This window comes from Danio aesculapii, chromosome 4 (assembly GCF_903798145.1).
Source record: "Danio aesculapii chromosome 4, fDanAes4.1, whole genome shotgun sequence".
Lineage (NCBI taxonomy): Eukaryota > Metazoa > Chordata > Actinopteri > Cypriniformes > Danionidae > Danio > Danio aesculapii.
The window spans coordinates 57,814,772-57,835,506 of NC_079438.1; the positions used below are offsets into that span (position 1 = coordinate 57,814,772).

General features: G+C 34.9%; 2 protein-coding genes across 2 annotated transcripts; one reads left to right on the forward strand and one right to left on the reverse strand.

Annotated features, from left to right (window-relative positions):
* Positions 1-379: 379 nt before the first annotated feature.
* Positions 380-2,935, reverse strand: LOC130222608 (YEATS domain-containing protein 4-like). The gene is given in 10 exon segments (XM_056455147.1): positions 380-449; positions 452-562; positions 1,366-1,429; positions 1,431-1,454; positions 1,533-1,622; positions 2,316-2,410; positions 2,505-2,571; positions 2,666-2,785; positions 2,886-2,914; positions 2,917-2,935. Coding segments are annotated over 10 exon segments (675 nt in total). The 3' UTR covers positions 380-393.
* Positions 2,936-3,645: 710 nt separating this feature from the next.
* Positions 3,646-18,359, forward strand: LOC130223415 (cleavage and polyadenylation specificity factor subunit 6-like). The gene is given in 12 exon segments (XM_056456237.1): positions 3,646-3,733; positions 5,460-5,523; positions 5,526-5,668; positions 5,952-6,008; positions 6,010-6,056; positions 6,161-6,306; positions 6,737-6,910; positions 7,980-8,463; positions 10,134-10,249; positions 10,326-10,479; positions 10,933-11,134; positions 17,896-18,359. Coding segments are annotated over 11 exon segments (1,635 nt in total). The 5' UTR covers positions 3,646-3,673; the 3' UTR covers positions 11,123-11,134; positions 17,896-18,359.
* The last annotated feature ends 2,376 nt before the right edge of the window (positions 18,360-20,735 follow it).

The following is a 20,735-nucleotide window of genomic DNA, read 5'->3' on the forward strand; positions in this document are numbered from 1 at the left end:
AATTTTATTTGGTATAAAGTTGTTTATATATTATATATACTATATAGTATATATATATATTATATATATATATATATATATATATATATATATATATATATATATATATATATTATATATATATATAAAATTTATCATTATGATATATATATATATCATATTTTTAATAAAGTAAATTGTATTGAACTAAATTCCCAACCAAACAAGTTTTTATTCATACAAAAACACTCAGCTAGAGCTACAAAAAATTCAAAAAGCAGTCACACATGTTGCTGTATTGAGCTGGACAAGAAAACTGAACACCAGTAATGTAACAACAACAGTAATGTATATGTATCAAATGCAAAATAAAGTAAATAATCAGTCCTTTAAAGGCTGAAGCTGATGCTGTCCTCAGTGCTCCTTCATCTGGTCGTCCTCCTCCAGTCTGCGGATCTCTCCCTTCAGAAGTTGATGTTTTCTCTGGACGCCTTCAGTCTCTCCTTCAGCTCCGTGATCTCCAGACTCGTCTTTTTCTTTGCTGATTCCAGCTTTTCTCGAGTTCGTATCTCCAGCTCTGCAACTGTGACATATGAGGGTTTAGATCACAGGAACAGAACTGCAGGGATTCCTTATAGTATCTTCAGGGATTATGAGAAGTTTACATTAGGCCTGTGCGATGTTGAAGATAAATGTGATACGTGATAGCATGCTAAATAATGTGAAATTTGAGATGAGATACAATATTATATGTTTTAAATTTGGGGGTGAAAAGAAAGCATCAGTACAACTTCAGAATGTGAGCAGCCATATTGTACTTTTGCATAAAACAAATCCGACATTTCAAAAATAAAATAAGGTTTTATCAACCTGAAAAACATCAAGAATGATCAGGAAAATAAAAACATTTGCGTTTTTTCTTTGTATTTATGAACTAATACAGCAAAAAAAATGTATAGCCTTCGTTTTTTTTTGGTGGTCAATTCCTTACTAATATTTAATTTCAAGAAATAATGAAATCGTTTCTTGATTAAGTAGTTTATTAATTTAAATAAAACTAAAATATAAGTACATTTTGTAACATAAATAGTAGATTTTTTAAGTTGTTGTTATTAATATATTATTTATAGTTATTTAGTCGTTGCCGTCTTATTTCTTTCTGAACATAGCTTGATTGCTTGCTCATATTCAGCATCAATACTAAAATCCAAACAGATTTTTGAACAAAATAAACAAAACGACATATAGATCTGTTTGTATTTTGAGATAATTTTGTTATCATAAGGATAATTACAAGGATAATTTTTGTATTAATAGCTCATTTGTTGCAATGTTTTGATTCATTTGGATGTATCTCACAGCCCTAGTTTAAATGTCAGCACTCACACTCGGTCTCATGTTTATAAGCGCCAAGCGTCAGCTGTCTGGTGGTGTTCAGGAGCTGCTGCAATCATGGCTGTCGGGTCCTGAAATATCTGAAGGGCACAGATTTGAGGCTTGTGTTTTGAGTGCATTCATGTTATATTTTCACACAGCGCTTATCAGATGCTCACCATCTCATCGTAGAACTCGGACACGACCGTCTTCTTGGGCATGGCGCTGGAGTCTGACTGAAAGAGCTTCAGCAGATGATACAGAGTGACCTGAAAACAAAAACATCAAAACTTCAAGCTTTTCTTCATTTAATTTACTGGTTTTCAATGGATTTTTGTGGTCTTCAAAGTGGTGGAATGTTATGGAAAACTGTAAACAATTTAAGAATTTATTAAGCTATACAGTAATTATTCATTCATAATTTCAGGGGTTTTCCTGGCTCAAAATGAGGGCAGAGGTGGTATCCCGCATCATGAAAGATTGCTACTTGAAACAAAGACATTTTGCATTATTTTTATAATCTTATGAAGTAAAACAATCTTTTTAAACCCTGAATTTATTATCTAACAGTAGAAACAACACATTCTGCATTATTTTTATAATCTTATGAAGTAAAACATCTTTTAAAACTCTGAATTTATTATCTAACAGTAGAAACAAACACATTTTTCATTATTTTTATAATCTTATGATTAAAACATCTTTTAAACCTGAATTTATCATCTAACAGTAGAAACAAACACATTTTGCATCATTTTTTGTACTCTTATCAGTAAAACATCGTCTATATTTTTAAGCCCTTAAACACTAGAAGATTGTTTCATTTTTTATCACATTTTTAACATTTTTCACTGTTTAGATTTTCATATAAATATAGTGCAAGTACTTTTGTTACATTTAAAGATGTAATAGATGTAATAATGCACACACAGACAAAACAAAAGTCATATGATGTCATTTACTGGTCTCTCGTTTGGATCGATGAAGAAGATCTTAATGATGATCTCAAACTCTCCCCATCCCGTCTCTGTAATCTCATACGGAGGCTTTGTAACCACTGAAATAAAATGAACGACATTCATAAACTATGCAAGATAAAATCATCAATTAATATTAAACTATAATACTTTCATATAAACGAAATAACAAACCTCTTAAAGGATTTCCATAACTTTCATGCAGTTTGAACTGTATTTTCTTGACATAAGCAGACATGTCCTAAGAATATCAGGAGGAAAGGACAAATATAAACTTAATATACAGCATTTGAATATTATCCTTCATATTTATGCAAACATTGCTGAATATAAACCTCATTTCTGTAAGGTTTCACATAAACTGTCCATTGATGAGTGTGTCCGTCGTCTTCTCTCTTTTTGCCAAAATAACGTGCGACGTTTCCAAACACAATAGGTTTCACGATAGTCACTCCCTGAAAATAAAAACATTACATTTAATACATAAACAACGCGATCAAATCTGACTGTTATTGTAAATGAGCATGCAGCATTAGCAGTATGATAGCGACCCACCTTTACCCGTCCCCCCGAATCTGGACCAATTCAGCCATCTTCTTGAACATAGTATACAGGCAACACCAGTTTTATAGTGGTTTCTGTGAATCAGTTTTGAACTGAACGGAATTACTGTATAGATCTGCCATTAAGTATGAAATATTTGTTCTTTAATCAATGGAGAAAGATGTGTGTAGCGCTCATATGAGCGAGAGCGGACGCTTTGAGTCCCCTGTTCAAAATAAGAGTCCCAATCAGTACCCTGTGCTATTTATTTTCTTCAAGAATCCATGCTGTGTACACGGGATTTGCGAAAATTACAATATATAGTCGGGATTTTTTTAAATTAAGAACTCGTTTAGTTAAATGGCAACAAGAAATTAAAATTCATCCCTATTATAAAATAATACACTTGCTTGTTTTTGTAGATCAACGCTATCCATGTAAGTAAAATGTTTTTCCGACTAACCAGTTTTACCTAATTTGCCGAACCAGACCACAAATAATAATTAAATCAATACACTAATAATAAAAAGAAATCCTTTACGAGATTGTGTATTCCATGTTAATAAAAATAATAATAATAATAATAATAATGAATAAAATAATGAATAAATTATAAAACACAGTGGGATGTAATTATAATAAGTCGAGAACTATTTTAAGAACGTAACTTTTATTCTGAAGTTGGGAAACGCACATTGGCGTGTCTGGCTTTTTTGCGCGGGAATTTCCGGCTTCACCCGTTGGCGTCTCTTCTTCACGCGCAGTGAGAGCAACGAGGAGGAGGAGGAGCGAAACAGAAAATGGCGGACGGTGTTGACCACATCGATATTTACGCGGATGTAGAAGAGGAATTTAACCAGGTGAGTTTTATTTTGAACATTTATATTTAATTAATAATACATATATATCGTGCAGCACGTACATATTAAAGAGAATCGCACAGTAACGTGCAGCACTCCGTGGAGAATTAGTAGGGCGTCTGCTAACTTTAGCAGCTAACGTTAGCTACCCAGCATTGTTTTTGTATACGCGGATATTAAAATGTAAACGTAGCTATCGTAAAATTTGTTGGTTTGTTATAATAACATCAGTATTTTGTTAAAGTTTCTATTAGAGCGTGTGTTTATTACGCGAAACACAATATTTTCCGGCGCGTGTTCATTGTTTGTTGCTCGTGCAGAAAAACAGCAGGCCGAGTTGATGCACAGCATCGCTTCAGCAACACGCATCTCTGTTTCAGATCGATTAAAGTAACCCCGAACGTGTTCATGAAGTGTCAGACGCTCTTAAATGAACTGACAGGATGATGTATGATTAATTTTCACACTGATGTTTCGTTTTATTGAACTGCACTAAAATGCAAATCATCTGCGAAGGTGTTCAAAGTAAATGAATGTATTGTTGACAGTATTAGTGCAAATTACAAGTATTTGCCCTTTACAGGTGCTTTATGAGCTGTATGCATGTGGTACATTTAATTAGAGAATAATATTCTGGACATTTAAGTTGCACGTTAGTGGTCATTTAATGTTGATTTAAAATGTATAATAACTCAATAAGTTTTAAAACATATTTAGCAGTTGCATGGGGACTAGATTATATTTTAGATTTCAGATATTAAATGATTTATAAACCATCATTTGTTGGTTAAATGTTGAAATAGGCAAAAGAAGTTGAATAAAACCTTTAATGTAAAACTGAATATCTTGACTGTAAATCTAAACGAGTAGTTTCCAATTTGAGGTTCGTAGAATCTTTTAGTAATATTTTGTTTGTATGCTGTGCCAATAATAACTAAACTATTTAACTTTTTGTAGATTGATTTATAGCTCAATCTTCACCAAATATCAACGTTTTCATTTTAAATAAGTGGTGAGACGGGTGGGATACATTAGAAAATAATAAAAATAGTATAAAATCCAACCTGAAATCTCAAACAGAATTAAGACTAGATTTAATGAAGTGATTTTTATTAGATGTCGTATTGGACTTCCAAGATTAACCCTCGGCTTTTTACTTAAAGGTGAAGACCCCACTCAATGTTTGTACTGCACAGCTCCCCTTACTGTAAAAACACATTTTATTGGACTCTCTTGCTTTTAATTATACCAGAAGACTTTTTTTATGAAATGAACTCTTTCTTAAGGACATTTTTAACTAAGTGACCCCAGGAAACTCTTAGAATTCTTATCATGTATTAACACAAAAATTATTTAATTTATGTATTCATTTATTTGTTGTTTTTAATTGTATATTTATTATTGAAATGTTCTTGCCATGATAAAATCATGAATCATATCTGAATCTTCACACAATTTGGCAGTGTTCATTTATAAAATGATTCTTATTAATAACTGCAATACATTTATGCAGAATCATTAACATCAGCATCATGATGTCCATGTTTTTTTTCATTTGGTTTACATATTATCAAACACTTCGATCACTTTCACGCAGTTCTGACGAACTAAATAAATTAAGTCCTCAAAAATGACTGAACTTCACTACCAGGATAATATAAACTCAGTTGAAAATCTGAGTTCTTCTGTGAATATTTCATAATTACACTCTTGTCTCCACAAACAGGAGTCGGATTATCCTGTTCATGACCAGATTGACCTGTATGATGATGTCATCTCTCCATCTGCCAACACGGGGACGCACCTGAGGATCGAGATTACCTGGATTCCCTTCCGGCACCTGGAGGCAACGAGGGCTCCAAAGGGGCTCCAGCTAATGTCGTCTACACCTACAATGGCAAACGGATCGCTCTGTACATCGGAAACCTCACATGGGTCAGTCCTGTTACTATAATAATAATAATAATAATATCAGTTGAACCAATTGCTTCACAAAATGATTCATTCATCAAAGCATTTGAAACACAAATGCTATAGACACCTCATTGTCAAAACTATGTAAAAGCAACAAAAACGCAGGCAAAACATGCATTAAAATGGTCTTTTTCAAACATATTGCAATTTTAATTGAAAGTGTGACCTATAAATGCACCATCTCATCATCTAATAACATAAAATGTTAAGTGTATGCAATGATGATGTGTTTTTCTTTTTACAGTGGACCACTGATGAAGATTTAACAGATGCTATTCGTTCAATTGGCATTAATGATGTTGCTAGAGATTAAGTTTTTTGAGAACAGAGCAAATGGCCAGTCTAAAGGGTAAGTCAACGCCATTTTTGTCTGGTTTGTGAAATAAAGATCAGCCATGCTCTCACCCTTACCTCTGTGGCATTTGAAACTGTCGATTTACTTTGCTTTTAAAGGTTTGCTCTGGTCTGCGTGGGATCAGATTCCTCTTCCAGGAAGCTTATGGATCTGTTGTCTAAACGGAGCTGCCACGGACAAAACCCGATCGTCACCCCTTGCAACAAACAGTCTCTCAGCCAGTTCGAGATGCAGTCACGAAAAAGTGAGCGCAGAGGATTCGACAATTCACATTATCATAAAGGTCCCGTGAATTGCTTTGAAATGTGCATTTTTTGTTTGATGTGTGACATAATTTCAGCTGAAATGTGAAGACAGGGTGGGACATAGAATAGCTCCTTCCCCTTAAAAAAAACGGGTGGGACGTGTCAAATATATGCATTTGATTGGCCAGCAGATTTGATTAGGAAAAAAAAATCATGATCCGTTTAAGATAAAGTGGCAATCTGCAACTTATGTTTTTATATTGTAAATGTGAATTTTGTTGCTGTTTTGGAGCACACTAGACTATAGATACCCTTAAAACCAACATCTAATGTTAATTTTGATTTCACGGGACTTTAAACTTACTTAGTGAACATAGCGTTGCTGTATGTGTGCTGCAGTTTAGAAGAGTGTGTTTTGGGTCTGCACAGGCACACAGTCAGGACAGATGTCAGGAGAGGGGAAGGCTGGTCCTCCAGGCTCAGGATCTCGAGGTGGAGGATTCCCTCCTGGCAAAGGTCAGAGACGCTTTCCTGGGCCACCTGGACAAGGAGACCGCTTCCCTGGGCCGGTTGGACCTGGTGGACCACCACCACACTTTCCAGGTATGAGCTTGAACAAGAGTCAGCTTTTAATTGTCAGTATAAACATCAGAACTAACAGCTATAATTATAGGTTTGCAATAGGTGGAAACAAATAGGATTGTAATTTGTTCAGATTCTGCATCTTCACTTAACTATAATATCTACAAAAACTGATAGAGAAGATTTAATAATGGAAATTCATACAATATTATACAGACTGAAAGTAGAGGGTATAAATGTACTTTTTGTTTGGTACCAGCACGTATTGGAATATTAGGAAATGAAATGGCAGATAAATTGGCAAAAGAATCATTAAAAAAATCAAGTAAATATTAAAGTACCTTTGGGAAGGAATGAAATGAGATCAGTGATTAATAAGGAAATACAAATATTTGGCAACAAAGATGGGAAAACAGCAACACGAGTGGTGGTTTTATAATATTGTCAAAGCTGTTGGGAGAAAGGAACAATTTCATGGGAGACACAGAAAGGAAGAAGTAATAATTTCAAGGTTAAGGTTGGGTCACTGGATTAAATGCAACACCTGCATTAATGATGAAGCATGGAAACGGTATGTGTGATGAGTGCAGTGTTACTGAAATAGTAGAATGTGCACATTTTGTCTGCAATAGATATAAGGAACAACGTAATTATCTGTTCAGTAATGTTCCAAATAGGCCAGTGAATGTCATATAGACCTTCTTGGGAAAGGCCTGAGAGATAGCCTTAAATATAGAGCACTGTTAACATTTTTAGAGGACACAGGATTAGGTCATAGGATTTAGTATAGGGTTTGGATGATTCTGTCCAGTTGAGGAGCTCAGAATGGAAGATGAAGGAGCTGAACGCGTAGCGCCAGCTTTGGTCTGAGACTCTGAGGTGGATGGGTCACTTCCCAAGTGAATCAGAAAAAGTTGATCAATTGTCCTATTGAAAAATGTCCTAAATGAAGAATGGGTGATGTTTAATGTTCACCACAAAACTAGCAGTCTGAGCTCTCAAAATCATATGGTTAGTTTTGATTTCAACTTTAAGCTTTTGTAATCCCTTCTCCCCTCTGCATCAAAATATAATGCATCAAACCTTCCAGGTATGCAGGGCCTACCACGTCTTCCCTCTGGCCCACCTGGGCCCCTGGGACCCCCAGGCCCCCCTCCACCTGGACAAGGTCTGCCGCCTCCTCTCAGCGGACCCCCTAACAGAGGAGACCGTCCTCCTCCACCTGTCATGTTTCCTGGTCAGTTCGGGCAACCTCCAATGGGCCCAATGCCTCCTGGGCCTCCTCCACCGGGATATGGGCCTCCCCCAGGCCCCCCTCCACCTCAGCAGGGACCACCCCCTCCAGGACCCTTCCCTCCCCGTCCACCTGGTCCCTTAGGACCCCCGCTTGGCCTCGCACCTCCACCGCACATGCAGGGACCCCCACCTGGAGGTCCACCACCAGCTCCTCATGTCAACCCGGCCTTCTTCCCACCGCCTGGAAACAACATGCCATCATCTGACGGCAGAGGACCCCCACCTGGAGACCCCTACGGCCGCCCGCCTCCTTACGACAGAGACTTTCCTGGTGGCAGGTAATAAACGCGTCGCCCACGACTACAATTCTACTCTATAAAGTTCAAAGTGTATGTGTGCAGTCAAATGTACAGTCTTTATAGTGTACTCAGAAAGATACACAGATGATGATGAAAGTCTGTAATTATGCTTGATGGAAATATTTTTTTCCCAGTGTGAGCACATTTAGATGTCATTAAAGGGCACCTATGGTAAAAAATCTACTTTTCAAGCTGTTTGGACAGACACATATGCATGTATGGTGTATAGACCGTCATATTGGGGTGATATAAGCACACCCAGTGCTTTTTTTTCAATTTAACAACATAAAAAAACGGTGGACCAATTGGAGCGGTTTTCAGATCGACCGCAACTTTACGTAGGAGAGCGGTCCCCCCGCCCACCAATATTGATTGACAGGCGCGTCATCATATCCTCAGTTTGTTGATTCACGTCCGCCATTTTCAGCGTGAGTCGAAGCGATATCACTAAAGGAACACGCTAGCTCTATTTTTAGATGTAAGGCTCATTGGGCTCAACACAAGATCAATATTCTCCACATTATCGCTCTAATCGGAATTATTGGTTGTATCTTTAGGTAGGTTTGCAAACACGTGTACTTCTCATTGAGTCTACCTTATACTTCAGCCGTTTGCATTTCTCGCGATCCCAGAAGCTCCCTGTGATCTTAACTAGCATGCGTTTTAGAGTTCTAAACATAGGTTTCTATCAGGGTACACTCAAGTCGAAGGCTGGGCGCAGCGGACCGCTGCAGAAACCTATGTTTAGAATTAAAAAATGCGTGGCGCGACGATTCGGGACACTTCACGTTTCTGCTGCGCCACAGAGAGTGTCTGATGTGCCGTGTCGCGGCTTCGAGCGGCGCATCCGGTGCCTCAGTCAAGGTTAATTCAGTGTGCATGGTTATTAGTTTCTGTGTACAAGCTCGGCACTTGAAACTAGCACACAGTTGGCTGAAAAACTGTACAAAGACACAAATGATTTTGTACTCTCTGCTTGGTCTGTGTCAGAGTCGTACATGTACGACTAAATGGTGATCCTCTCACTCCTTCTCTGAGTCTGCCTGTCAGACTGTTGCAAACGCAGAGCGGGTGAGCTCATGGCCCCGCCCCCTTGTTACGTTGGCGGGAAGCCGAAACTAATTTACATGTGAAGCAACACACCCCTAAATCAGCGTACTGTGGACACGCCCCCAACATGACACTTTTTAACACATTATAATAAAACAATCTGAATTGTGGTTTAAACTGAACCTAAACTGGCACACTCAGAAGAACCGTAATATTAATATCAAATCATAAAAAAGAGGTAAACTATGTGCCCTTTGAAATGTTTCTAATCATTTTACGTTTCACTTTAATACTGACAGCCAAACTTGATTACATTTTGTTAATATAAAATAATAATATTATAACAAAATAAAATTGATTATAATTTTTCCGTTTTAATTGTCCATCTTGTATGTGGATGATCTTTTATTTTGGCATCGCTTTAGTTTTTAATTGCTGAAATGTCTGTGCATCACTTCAATTTAACATGTGATGCATTGTGATTCAGCACTAACAGCACTGCAGCTCTTGTGTGAATTTGAACCCCTGAAGCATTACAGTTCGCTCTGACTCATGCTTTTACTTTGCATGTCTTCATTAGTCAGCTTTTTGTGTTTCAGGGACATGGATGCGTCTCGCACTCCTCTGAGCGAAGCTGAGTTTGAGGAGATCATGAACCGGAACAGAGCGATTTCCAGCAGCGCTATTTCAAGAGCCGTTTCAGATGCCAGTGCAGGTGTGGAAACCATCACACCCAGCAGATATTTGGTTTGGTGTGTTATGTGGAGATTAAACCGTGTCTGTTTTTTCAGCTGATTACGGCAGTGCTATAGAGACTCTGGTGACTGCTATCTCTCTGATCAAGCAGTCAAAGGTTTCTGCTGACGACCGCTGCAAAGTTCTCATCAGCTCACTGCAGGACTGCTTGCATGGAATCGAGTCCAAATCGTATGGCTCTGTGGCAGGGTAAGGGTCTTGTGGATCTAGCTGTGTTTGCTTTGGAGGATGATGCATAAGGTTTGCATGATCTTACATATACATGATGCGTATTTTGAGACCTCGTTTGTATTACCAGTGCCATGGCAGATTTAAATCAGGGATGCAATGGATTTTAGTAAGTGGAAATTTAATTATAAATGATGTCAGAGATTTTCATGATCCTGTCAAATCATTTTGTTTTCAATGTAGCACTTTGGGTTTAAGAAAATGCATTATAAATGAAATTACTATATGAATTAAATGCAGTCCTGCACAAAAAATACATTGGAAAATGCTTAAAATTTAAAGCAGTTAGTGTCAATTATGTATAAAATATAATAAGTTTTGTTTTTTAAACTCAGACAGTGTCTATTTGTATTGTCCAGGTTTGTTCATTTATTAATTTAATACTTCATATTTTCTTTGCTTTTCATCCTTAAGCCGACGGGAGCGGTCCAGGGAGCGAGACCACAGTCGCTCTCGTGAGAAGAGCCGCCGGCACAAATCTCGCAGTCGAGACCGACACGAGGATTACTACCGGGAGCGCAGCCGAGAGAGAGACCGCCATCGTGAGCGAGACAGAGACCGCGAGAGAGACAGAGAACGCGAGAGGGAATATCGCCACCGTTAGTGGGAGAAGAAGGTGTGTATCTTTACATGTTTCTCTGTCTCTGTCTGTCTTTCCCTCCTCTTCATTCAGGATGCATCTTATCATGCAGAGCTCAGGACGTCCCAGGTAAGGTGTTCAAACAACAGTAAGTTTTTTTTATTCTACAATATTCTGACAAATGCTATCATTTCCCTACAGCTAATCTATTTTTTTTTCTTTTTATTTATTAATATAGCGTGATCTGAATACTCTGATTCTTTTACTATTTGTGTGTCTGGTCTTGAAGCAGTTTAATGTGAAAAATCAGCTCCAGTGACTATAAACTGTCCTGCATTTGTTGCACATGTTGTATATGGGAGAGATTTATATGTATTGAAAATTATTAGTTTCTGCACTTTAGTGTTTGTCCATATGTAGGTTGACATTTGCTGCTAGTTGTAAACCTATTCCAGTTTTGTCTTGATACTGATCATGTTGCCTTAAGTGACTATTGCATTGAAGTTCAGCATGTATTGCATTTGAATTTATGAAATATCGATGTCAAAATCATTGTAGTTGGATGAGAAAAATCAGTGTCTATTCCACATTGAAACTGAATGAGCGAAATCATGTTTCTCAGGTTATGAATTGTTTCTGTAGGTGCGTTTGAGATTGACAGAATAATTGTGGTTCGGGTGTTTAAGTTCATCCATTTAAATTGTTGTAAACAGCAAATGATTGGACTCAAATTGATCTGCTTGGCATTTTCACTTATCACCTTTGCTGTAGTCTTGTGTTTAGCTTGAGTTGTCACGGCCATATCGCATTGTTTATATACATGTCTAGTTAGTTTCTTGTGTCTAAATTATTTAGTTTCACGCACATCTGTATAGTATAATTTAAGAAAAAGCATTCTGAATGTGTCCCATGTCAGAGCAAGTTAAATGTTTTATATTGTAAAGGGTTTCAGACGTCACTTTGTGTATCTTACTAGTATATCTGGAAGGTTTAAATCATAATATTTGCAAGTTTTTAGTGTCTTTAGTTAATTTCTTATCTGGATTTGACATTTTTTGTCAGTTAACATTGCTCCGTGGGTTTTATTGTCCATGTTTGTTCATGTGAGATTTCAGTTGTAGCAGTTCTTCACTGTTTACGCTGTCAGCTTGCTTCTAACATTTATTGCCTTAAATTTAAAAACAAATCCACAGTCAGAAGTGGACATTCTGCATTTAATAGTATTATAAGATCCCCACCAATGCTGTATGAATGGAGAAGAACTGCTATATTGCTTTTCTAAAGGGGACTTAAATTATTTTTATTTACTTTTTTGTTTGTTTTGTAAAGATGTCTGTAATGATTTAAATATGATTGTTTTCATTTTACATATTTAATAAATATTTTCACAGTCAGTGTTTAAACCTATATAGAATTGAGACGCATCACTGTCAGTGTCTCAATCTTTTACTTTAAAGCATTGCTGTGACCTGTTTACTACAGGCTAAATTTGTACTGTAAATGCTGAGGACACATTAATATTATTTGTGATGTGTTGTACTTGCACTTTATTTAAATGCATACAGACCAAATCATTCAAATGTATGAAAATTATTAACGTAAGAGTCATTTTTAGCAAATAGAAAATGCATGAAGAGTTTCACTTTAAGCACAAGTACAATGTCCATTTTGTTTAGTGCAATTCTGGAGAAATAATTTAATCTTAACAAAAATTGACACTAACAATTATCTGACAAAACAATTATATGTTGCTTTTGTTGTTTTTCCCTCTGTATTATCAACTTTTACGGTATAACTCATAATTTCAGCAACACCAGTCAGGGAAAGAAATAATTTGTATACATTATATGCACTATATTGGCATCTTATTGATATTGCTCCACTGCAGTTTTTCTGAAAGACAAACATGCACTTTGGATCAGGCGAGATATTTTGCACATTTAAAGGGGCTGTGTGTATAATTTAACAATACGGTTTCACTTTTATTACACACACAAAAAAAAAGTTATACATATATTTTCCATAATAAACAGCAAAATTTGGTTGAATTTGTGTTCTGTGCTCTTACTACTCAAAAAAAAAGAGAGAACAGCACTTATCATAAAAAACTTATCATAAAAAGCATCTTATCACAATAATATTAAAATCTCTGCAAATCACACACTTCTGTATTTGAGACTAAAAGGCCGTTTATTATTGTTATTATTGAGTTTTTTTTTTTGTTTTTTTTTTACAGCTAATAAACAATAAAACACTGACAGCCAGTCAAAATGCATTCAAATATAAAGGGATCAAGCAATTTAAATGTACAGATGACGTTGTGGAGATGCACTGCTCAATGTTAAGCCCTCTTTAAAACTTATTAAAATATAATGACTATTTAGAAAACATTTGGTTATAACATTGGTGGAAATGATTATTTAAATTTGATGGTTTGCAAACTAAGTATTAACACCAAAAATACCTCTGGTGCTAGTTATGGCATTTTTTTTTATATGTTAGGGAGAAATAATTAGTTTTATTCCATCACATTTTCTGCAATGAGCTAATCACTGTTTGCTTGGTTTACATGAGCTGGATTCACTGGTCAGATGCGCTAGTAGCACACTGAGGACAATGCAGAAAGAAAAGCATAACTAAAAATAATGTTATCATTTTCTGGTGTGGACACAGTTTTATTTCTCTTTATAGTTATCATGCTTTGTTTGAATGGCCCTGAAAGGTTAGAGCAGGGGTCACCAATCTCGGTCCTGGAGGGCCGGTGTCCCTGCAGGGTTTAGCTCCAGCTTGCCTCAACACACCTGCCTGGATGTTTCAAGTATACTTAGTAAGACCTTGATTAGCTTGTTCAGGTGTGTTTGATTAGGGGTGGAGCTAAAATCTGCAAGACACCGGCCCTCCAGGAATAAGTTTGGTGACCCCTGGGTTAGAGCATCACAAATATTCAAATGTAAAAACACCCAGAAGCCTTCATAATAACAACAGGCTTTCATACAGAACAGTCAAGTCAGAAAACTCTTATGATTTTCACTTTCTTTACAATCTTTTCTACATTATCAACAGCAATTAAAACACTTTCCCTTGCACACAGCCCCTTCATGCCATTTTCCTCATACCTAGTCATATTTTAAGAGGTTTATTAGGATATGTGGATGCAGTGCCCATTTATATTGTTTTGCAGCTCTGTAAGTTTTCTTAATGGTATTTTCTGAACCGCTTTAAATTCCTGTTGTGCTTTTATAAGATGCTGTCTCGGGTTTGGACAAACTTGTGTTGTAGTAGTTTCTGATTGTACTAATTATCATTGCAAACCGACTAAAATGTAGAATCGATGAATTCATTGCAAAAGCATCCATGTGTTAATGTGTAGTGAAAGAGATCATTTCTTGTACCAAAGTGGTCTGAGAAGTGAGTGGATCTAGTAAGACCCAATGTTTTAATAAGAAGTCATATCATCTTATATACATTTTAAATAATGATTTGTCCGATCCTGTGTTTCTACAGTGTCCACTTAATCACTAGAATCTATTTTTTGGTTTTCTTCATTATTTAATTCACCAACTTAAATGCATCTTCTCCTATAAACCACTTTTTGGAGGAAGTTAACGTATAAACTGTTAATGTAGAAAATAAATCTGTAAGTTCTTATCTAAAATTAAATGCATTTCATTTGAGGGGATTAAATGTGAAATCAAATGTATTTGATCCTTCTCAGGGATAAAGTGGACACTGTATGTTTACATTCTTCACAATGGATTTGTTGTCTATGGGGAAAATATACTAACGTAGAAATAAATACAGGTTCAGTCTAGTGTAATTTTAATTTAATGACTAGTCCAATGCTTGATATTAAATGAATAAATGAAAGTTTAGAAGTATATGCATCTAAAAAGTGTATCCAAAATATGTGTAGATGAGTTATTTAATCATGAGTGATGGATTGATATGAAAACATGAAATTTAATTGTATTGTTTTTGCACATTTTGAGATTTTAATTTCATTTATATGCAGATATATAAACATTGATTGCATGTTACTTTTCCTAAAAGCATTGAGTGCGAGTGCATCATGGAAACCATAGATGTTCAATGCTTTTAGGAAATCTAACACCGTATCAGATCTACTTATGGAAAATATGAAATACCTGTAAATGATTGTGCATCAAACTCCCAAAAAGATCAATTGCGTTAAACTGGTTTGAGAGATCATACATGTTTTACACCCACTAAGACAAACAAATCAACCAATATAATGTCAAATCAGTACAATAAATCCCTGAATTTGTATACATCGAGTTGCATATGTGTTTATTTTGCACTTAATGTGGTGGAATTTGTATTTGTTTTACTTTATAACAATCCTGTAGTCAATTGAAATCATTCTTTATCTTCATCTTGTTCGTGTGGTTTTCATTTTCATAAATAAAGACAAAACTACCAAATGATTGCACTTCATTTTTCACTCATTCAAATCTGCAGGTGCTGATTTGTATGCATTTGTATTGGTTGGTTTGTTTCTCTATGGGACTAAAAACCATTTTTCATGTGGCCATTAATATTGGTTAACTCATGAAGTGCAGTTTCCATGTGTGCTGTTTTGTTAATGTCATAAAATAATTCTAGACGTCAGATATGAAGATTTCCTATGAGATGTTGTGCATGCAAATGTCTTAATGCTTTTGTGTTGTCTCTTCAGACTGTATTGATGCATTTGTTTCCAGGGATCAAGTACAGTGTTATGCATATTAGCATTTAAAGTTATTAAATCTCTATGACTGCAGTTAATGTTGAAAGTTGTGCCTACTGTATTTTCCAGAATATAAGTTGCATATTATTATTTTTAATCATCTTAATCTTCATATGATGTCCAAAATAACTCTTTAGGCCCAGATGGAATCTGCAGATTACTTACCCCATTATTCAGTTTATTTACTTAATGAAAATCTTTATAAATGTATGTTTAAAACATTTATTTATTAAATATGCAGACGTGTACATAATTTGTAAAGTAATTTTCTTAATGTCTTTTAGTTGATGTATTATGAGGAGAAACAAGTTTGTCTAATTTATTGTACGTGAATCAGCTGAGAGATAGATAGATAGATAGATAGATAGATAGATAGGATGGTCAAAATAATGGAAAGACGGATGGATGGATAGAACTTTACAGACGGATGGTCAGATAACGAGATAGTTAGGATGGTCAAAACGATGGATGGATAGATAGAACATTACAGATGGACAGTCAGATGGCGAGATAGATAGATGGCATAGTCAAAACAATAGATAGATAGATAGAACTACATACGGACGGTCAGATAGCGAGATAGATAGATAGGATGGTCAAAACAATAGATAGATAGATAGATAGATAGATAGATAGAACTACATACGGACGGTCAGATAGATAGATAGATAGATGGATAGATAGAGAGAACTACATACGGACGGTCAGATAGCGAGATAGATAGATAGGATGGTCAAAACGATAGATAGATAGATAGATAGATAGATAGATAGATAGATAGATAGATAGATAGATAGATAGATAGATAGATAGATAGATAGATAGATAGATAGATAGATAGATAGATAGATAGATAGATAGATAGATAGATGGATGGATGGATGGATGGATGGATGGATGGATGGATGGATGGATGGATGGATCTTGACAACACAAAAAAAACCCTGCAGATTTCATCTGACCCTGCTTGTTTTAAATACATTGTACTGTATTTTAAACTGTATGTGATGTTTGCAATTGACAACTAAGGTCTCGTTTATTTATGTAAAACTTTGAGCAGTAGCGTTATTGTTAGAATTAGGGCATCGCGATATTGGAAAAATGAAATAAAATATTGTGATATGAATATAATTTCACCAGATCACCCAATATCTCTATTTGGAAAGCATTTATAATCTATAAATACATTCAAGAAGAAGATCGAAACAATTATCTGAGTTCAAGTACAGTAATTGAATGATAAAAATAATTAATAAAATTAATCATTTGTAAAGTCACAAATGGTACTGTTTCTTATATCTGAGTGCTTTTAAAAATATTATACAATCACAGGTATTAAAAACACATGCAAATGATGAATTATAATACAAACTCAACGTTGCATATCCTGCAATGTCACTATTGTGAATGATCACATTTGCGATATTGATGCTGAAACCATATATAGTGCAGCCCTATTGTCAGTGGAGCTTCTCTGTGATTTCTGACCTGTTTTTGTAAAATTTTACACTCATTAGTTTGAGTTTGCTTAAAATACACTGGGAAAATATATAAATTGGATTTACTCTATTTTTATTATTATTTTTAGGTCTTTGCGAACTATTTATATGGGCTGAATTTAATCAAATGAGTAATCTTTGACTTAGTTTCTTTACATTCAGCCCATATAAATAGTTTGCAACCTCTTGAAAAGAAAATAGTAAATATGATTTTTTCCCCAGTGTAAATTAGGTGTTTGTTTGTTTATTTGTTTTTCATCTCAATGCAATTTTGACCACGTGTGACTTATTGTCTGGAAAATGCAGTAATTTCTGTGTATTTGTGAACCAAAAAATTCAGACTTTAGACAATGATTGAACGTATACTGTCTGCTTTAGTTTCGATGCTGTTCTGAATCTGTGGTTTTGCATGCCTGTGTATGTCTGGGGTGGTCTGAGCGTGTGTAGATGTAGAGGGGGAAAAAGTGTGTGTGTTTTTTTGTTTGTTTTGTTTTTTTCTCTGGGTTCAGTGCCCCAAAACAAACTGCCACCTTCATTTTGACACCTTTCAGCTGAACGCAAGAGGAGGAGGAGGAGACGACGCCAGGAGCAACGAGGATTCATCACACACACACAAACACCGTCACGGAGAGCGCCGGACTCCGGACACACTAAAGAAAGTAGAGTTCTGTACAATACTATATACTCACTCTCTTAATTCCCTGCAGCTCTTTTTATTTTGTACTTTTATTTGGAAGTAGCTGTGTGCTTAAGTCAGTTCAGCTTGTTTTGGCCAAGGAAGTGAATTATTTGCCTGCTCGTTCAAAAGAGAAAAAAAAAAACACCAACTTTCCGACTGCTATAATGTTGTAAATTGTCAGTTAGCTAGATTTGTTTTTAGGATCTTTTCATTTCGTGTTTCTCTCCCTCCCCCCCTCCCCTCTTCCCATCACCCATATAATGTTTGTAAGTGTCTTTTGGCTTGATTATTAAATAGAATCTGTGTTGTAATAAAGTGTGTACTGTTTATACTTGATTATTTAGTCAACTGGCTTAATATGCTTTATTTATTGTACAAAAATGCACCTTTTTTATTTATTTATTTTATTTAGGAAGCACATTTTGGCTCTTTTTTTAACTAATGAGCTATATATATATATATATATATATATATATATATATATATATATATATATATATATATATATATATATATATATATATATATATATATATATATATATATATATATATATATATATATTCCATGCCTTTATATTGTTTACATAATTTAAAGAGGTTCATGTAGTGTGTAAAGAACCCAGTTTAAGGAAAAATTGTGTAAATCTTTATTTTAACCTCAAAATATTTGCAAATTCTTGTAGATTTAATGTTTTTAATCATTTCTGAATGGTTTTCTTGATTATAATTGCATCAACTCCTTTCAATTCTGTGAAATGCTGCTTTTATTTAATTTTTTCCTCCAAATTCAGCTTTTTTTTGAAGTGATTTTGGTTCATAAATATTATCTGATGCATATTTTTTTGCATTTGTAAAATATGCACATTTCCATTGTTTTTAGTGTGCGTGTGTGTATACATTCAGGCCATATTATGTTTGATTCTGCTAGATTCAGAAGCTTTTTAAAAATGCTAAATTTTAACATTGTGTATATATTTCTAGTATGTGTGCATCACTTGATAAAAGGGTAGTGCTCAATTTTTCTACATGCAACATTTGCTTAAGCAGGAAATAAGTCCATCAATGCTTTAATGTAAATAGTGACATTTTATTTTTGTCTTGAGCAATGCATTTGAACACATTCCTGACTCCTGTGTCAGTTTTTATCTGTTTTGGTGGAAAGTTGATGTAAATTCATGCGTTTCCCATTTAAAGCCTGTGGGTTCTGGCTTGTTTGACGGTTTATTAATGTAATCAGGGCAAGTTGAATGTTGAAATTATTCTAGTGGCTCTTGCAACCACTCAGTAGTGAAATGGACAAACCGCTTCATTCTGGGTTCCTGTTTCACACCCATAGTCATCTGGACTGAGAGGTAAGTCCATTTTTGTCTTGAATATAAAACTAATTGTGTCTCTGCAAACAGTAACAGCTCTATAAATGAACATTTTAATTGCCATTTGAACTGTTGCATTGTTCTGCATTGTCCTTGGTGTTCAGTCCACATGTATAATTAATTGCTCATGATTGGGGTGGACTACATCATGTAAGATATTCATTTACAATTTTTAGACTATTTTTGCCAATTAATAAATTTTTCTTCACTAGATTGGTCTCGTTTCATTGTTTTAGTGCATGGAACTTTAAAAATGTAAGATAATTGATTAGAGGGTTCACACACTGATGTTTTTAATTGTGCTTCATATTTTCAATGCTTATTTATCTGCTTTTAGTAAACCTGAGACGTTTCCTGTTGGTCATAGCCTGAAATGTCCTCAAAATGGTTTTGGTTTACACTTTATTAAAAGGTTTCATTAATGCATTAACTGACAACAATACATTTCTTAAAGTATCTATTTATTGTGTTAAAATGTGAATAAAAATGAGGTCATTCAATTGTTTACTCGCAGTGCATGCACTGTAAACCAATAGATTTTAATGCATTAATAAAGGTCATAACAATAAATATGATTATTAATAATGTGTTCTAATTAATTTTAGAAAATGAATTCAACTAATGCGTGACCATTATATTCTTTTATATACAAAGCCTTAAATGCAATGATGGTGAATACACTTGTATGTTTCAATTATGTAAAACAAATCTGATTAAAAGGACAGGTTATCATGCAATTATTATACTTTTTAATTTTTATTGGAAAACCCTATTGGTAGCACCAATTACAACTATTAACTATAGTGGCTTAAGATATTGGCTAACTTATGCATCAACTTGTTCTACATCCTACCCAACATCCAAGTAATAATTTAGTTCATTGAGCTAAAAGTCTTAATGGTTTGTTAATTGCTTTATACCATAAATACCTCTTTCTGACAAATGTAATGAGCAATTGTATAACAATTATTAGAGTAAGATTTAAGGGATGCATTGTGATCTTTAAGCTATTAGTCATTAAATGACTGACAATATAATATTCCTGACACAATTTGTATTTTTGTAGCCCATATAAGCTGCTTGTTACATTAAATCTTAAGTAAATGGTGATAAAAAGCTATGATGCAGATATTTTCTGCTCTTAATAATAAATAAATAAAACGACACTCTTAATTACATTTTCGTCTTTGACCTGTTGCTGTATATAAGAATAACTAATGGCCAGATGAGGGCGCTGCTTTAAAAATACAGAAACACATGCAATGACCATATATCACCAGCAGAGGTCAGAGTGTGTCCTCGTAAAGAAAGTCACCTTGTCCTAAAACGGAGGTGGC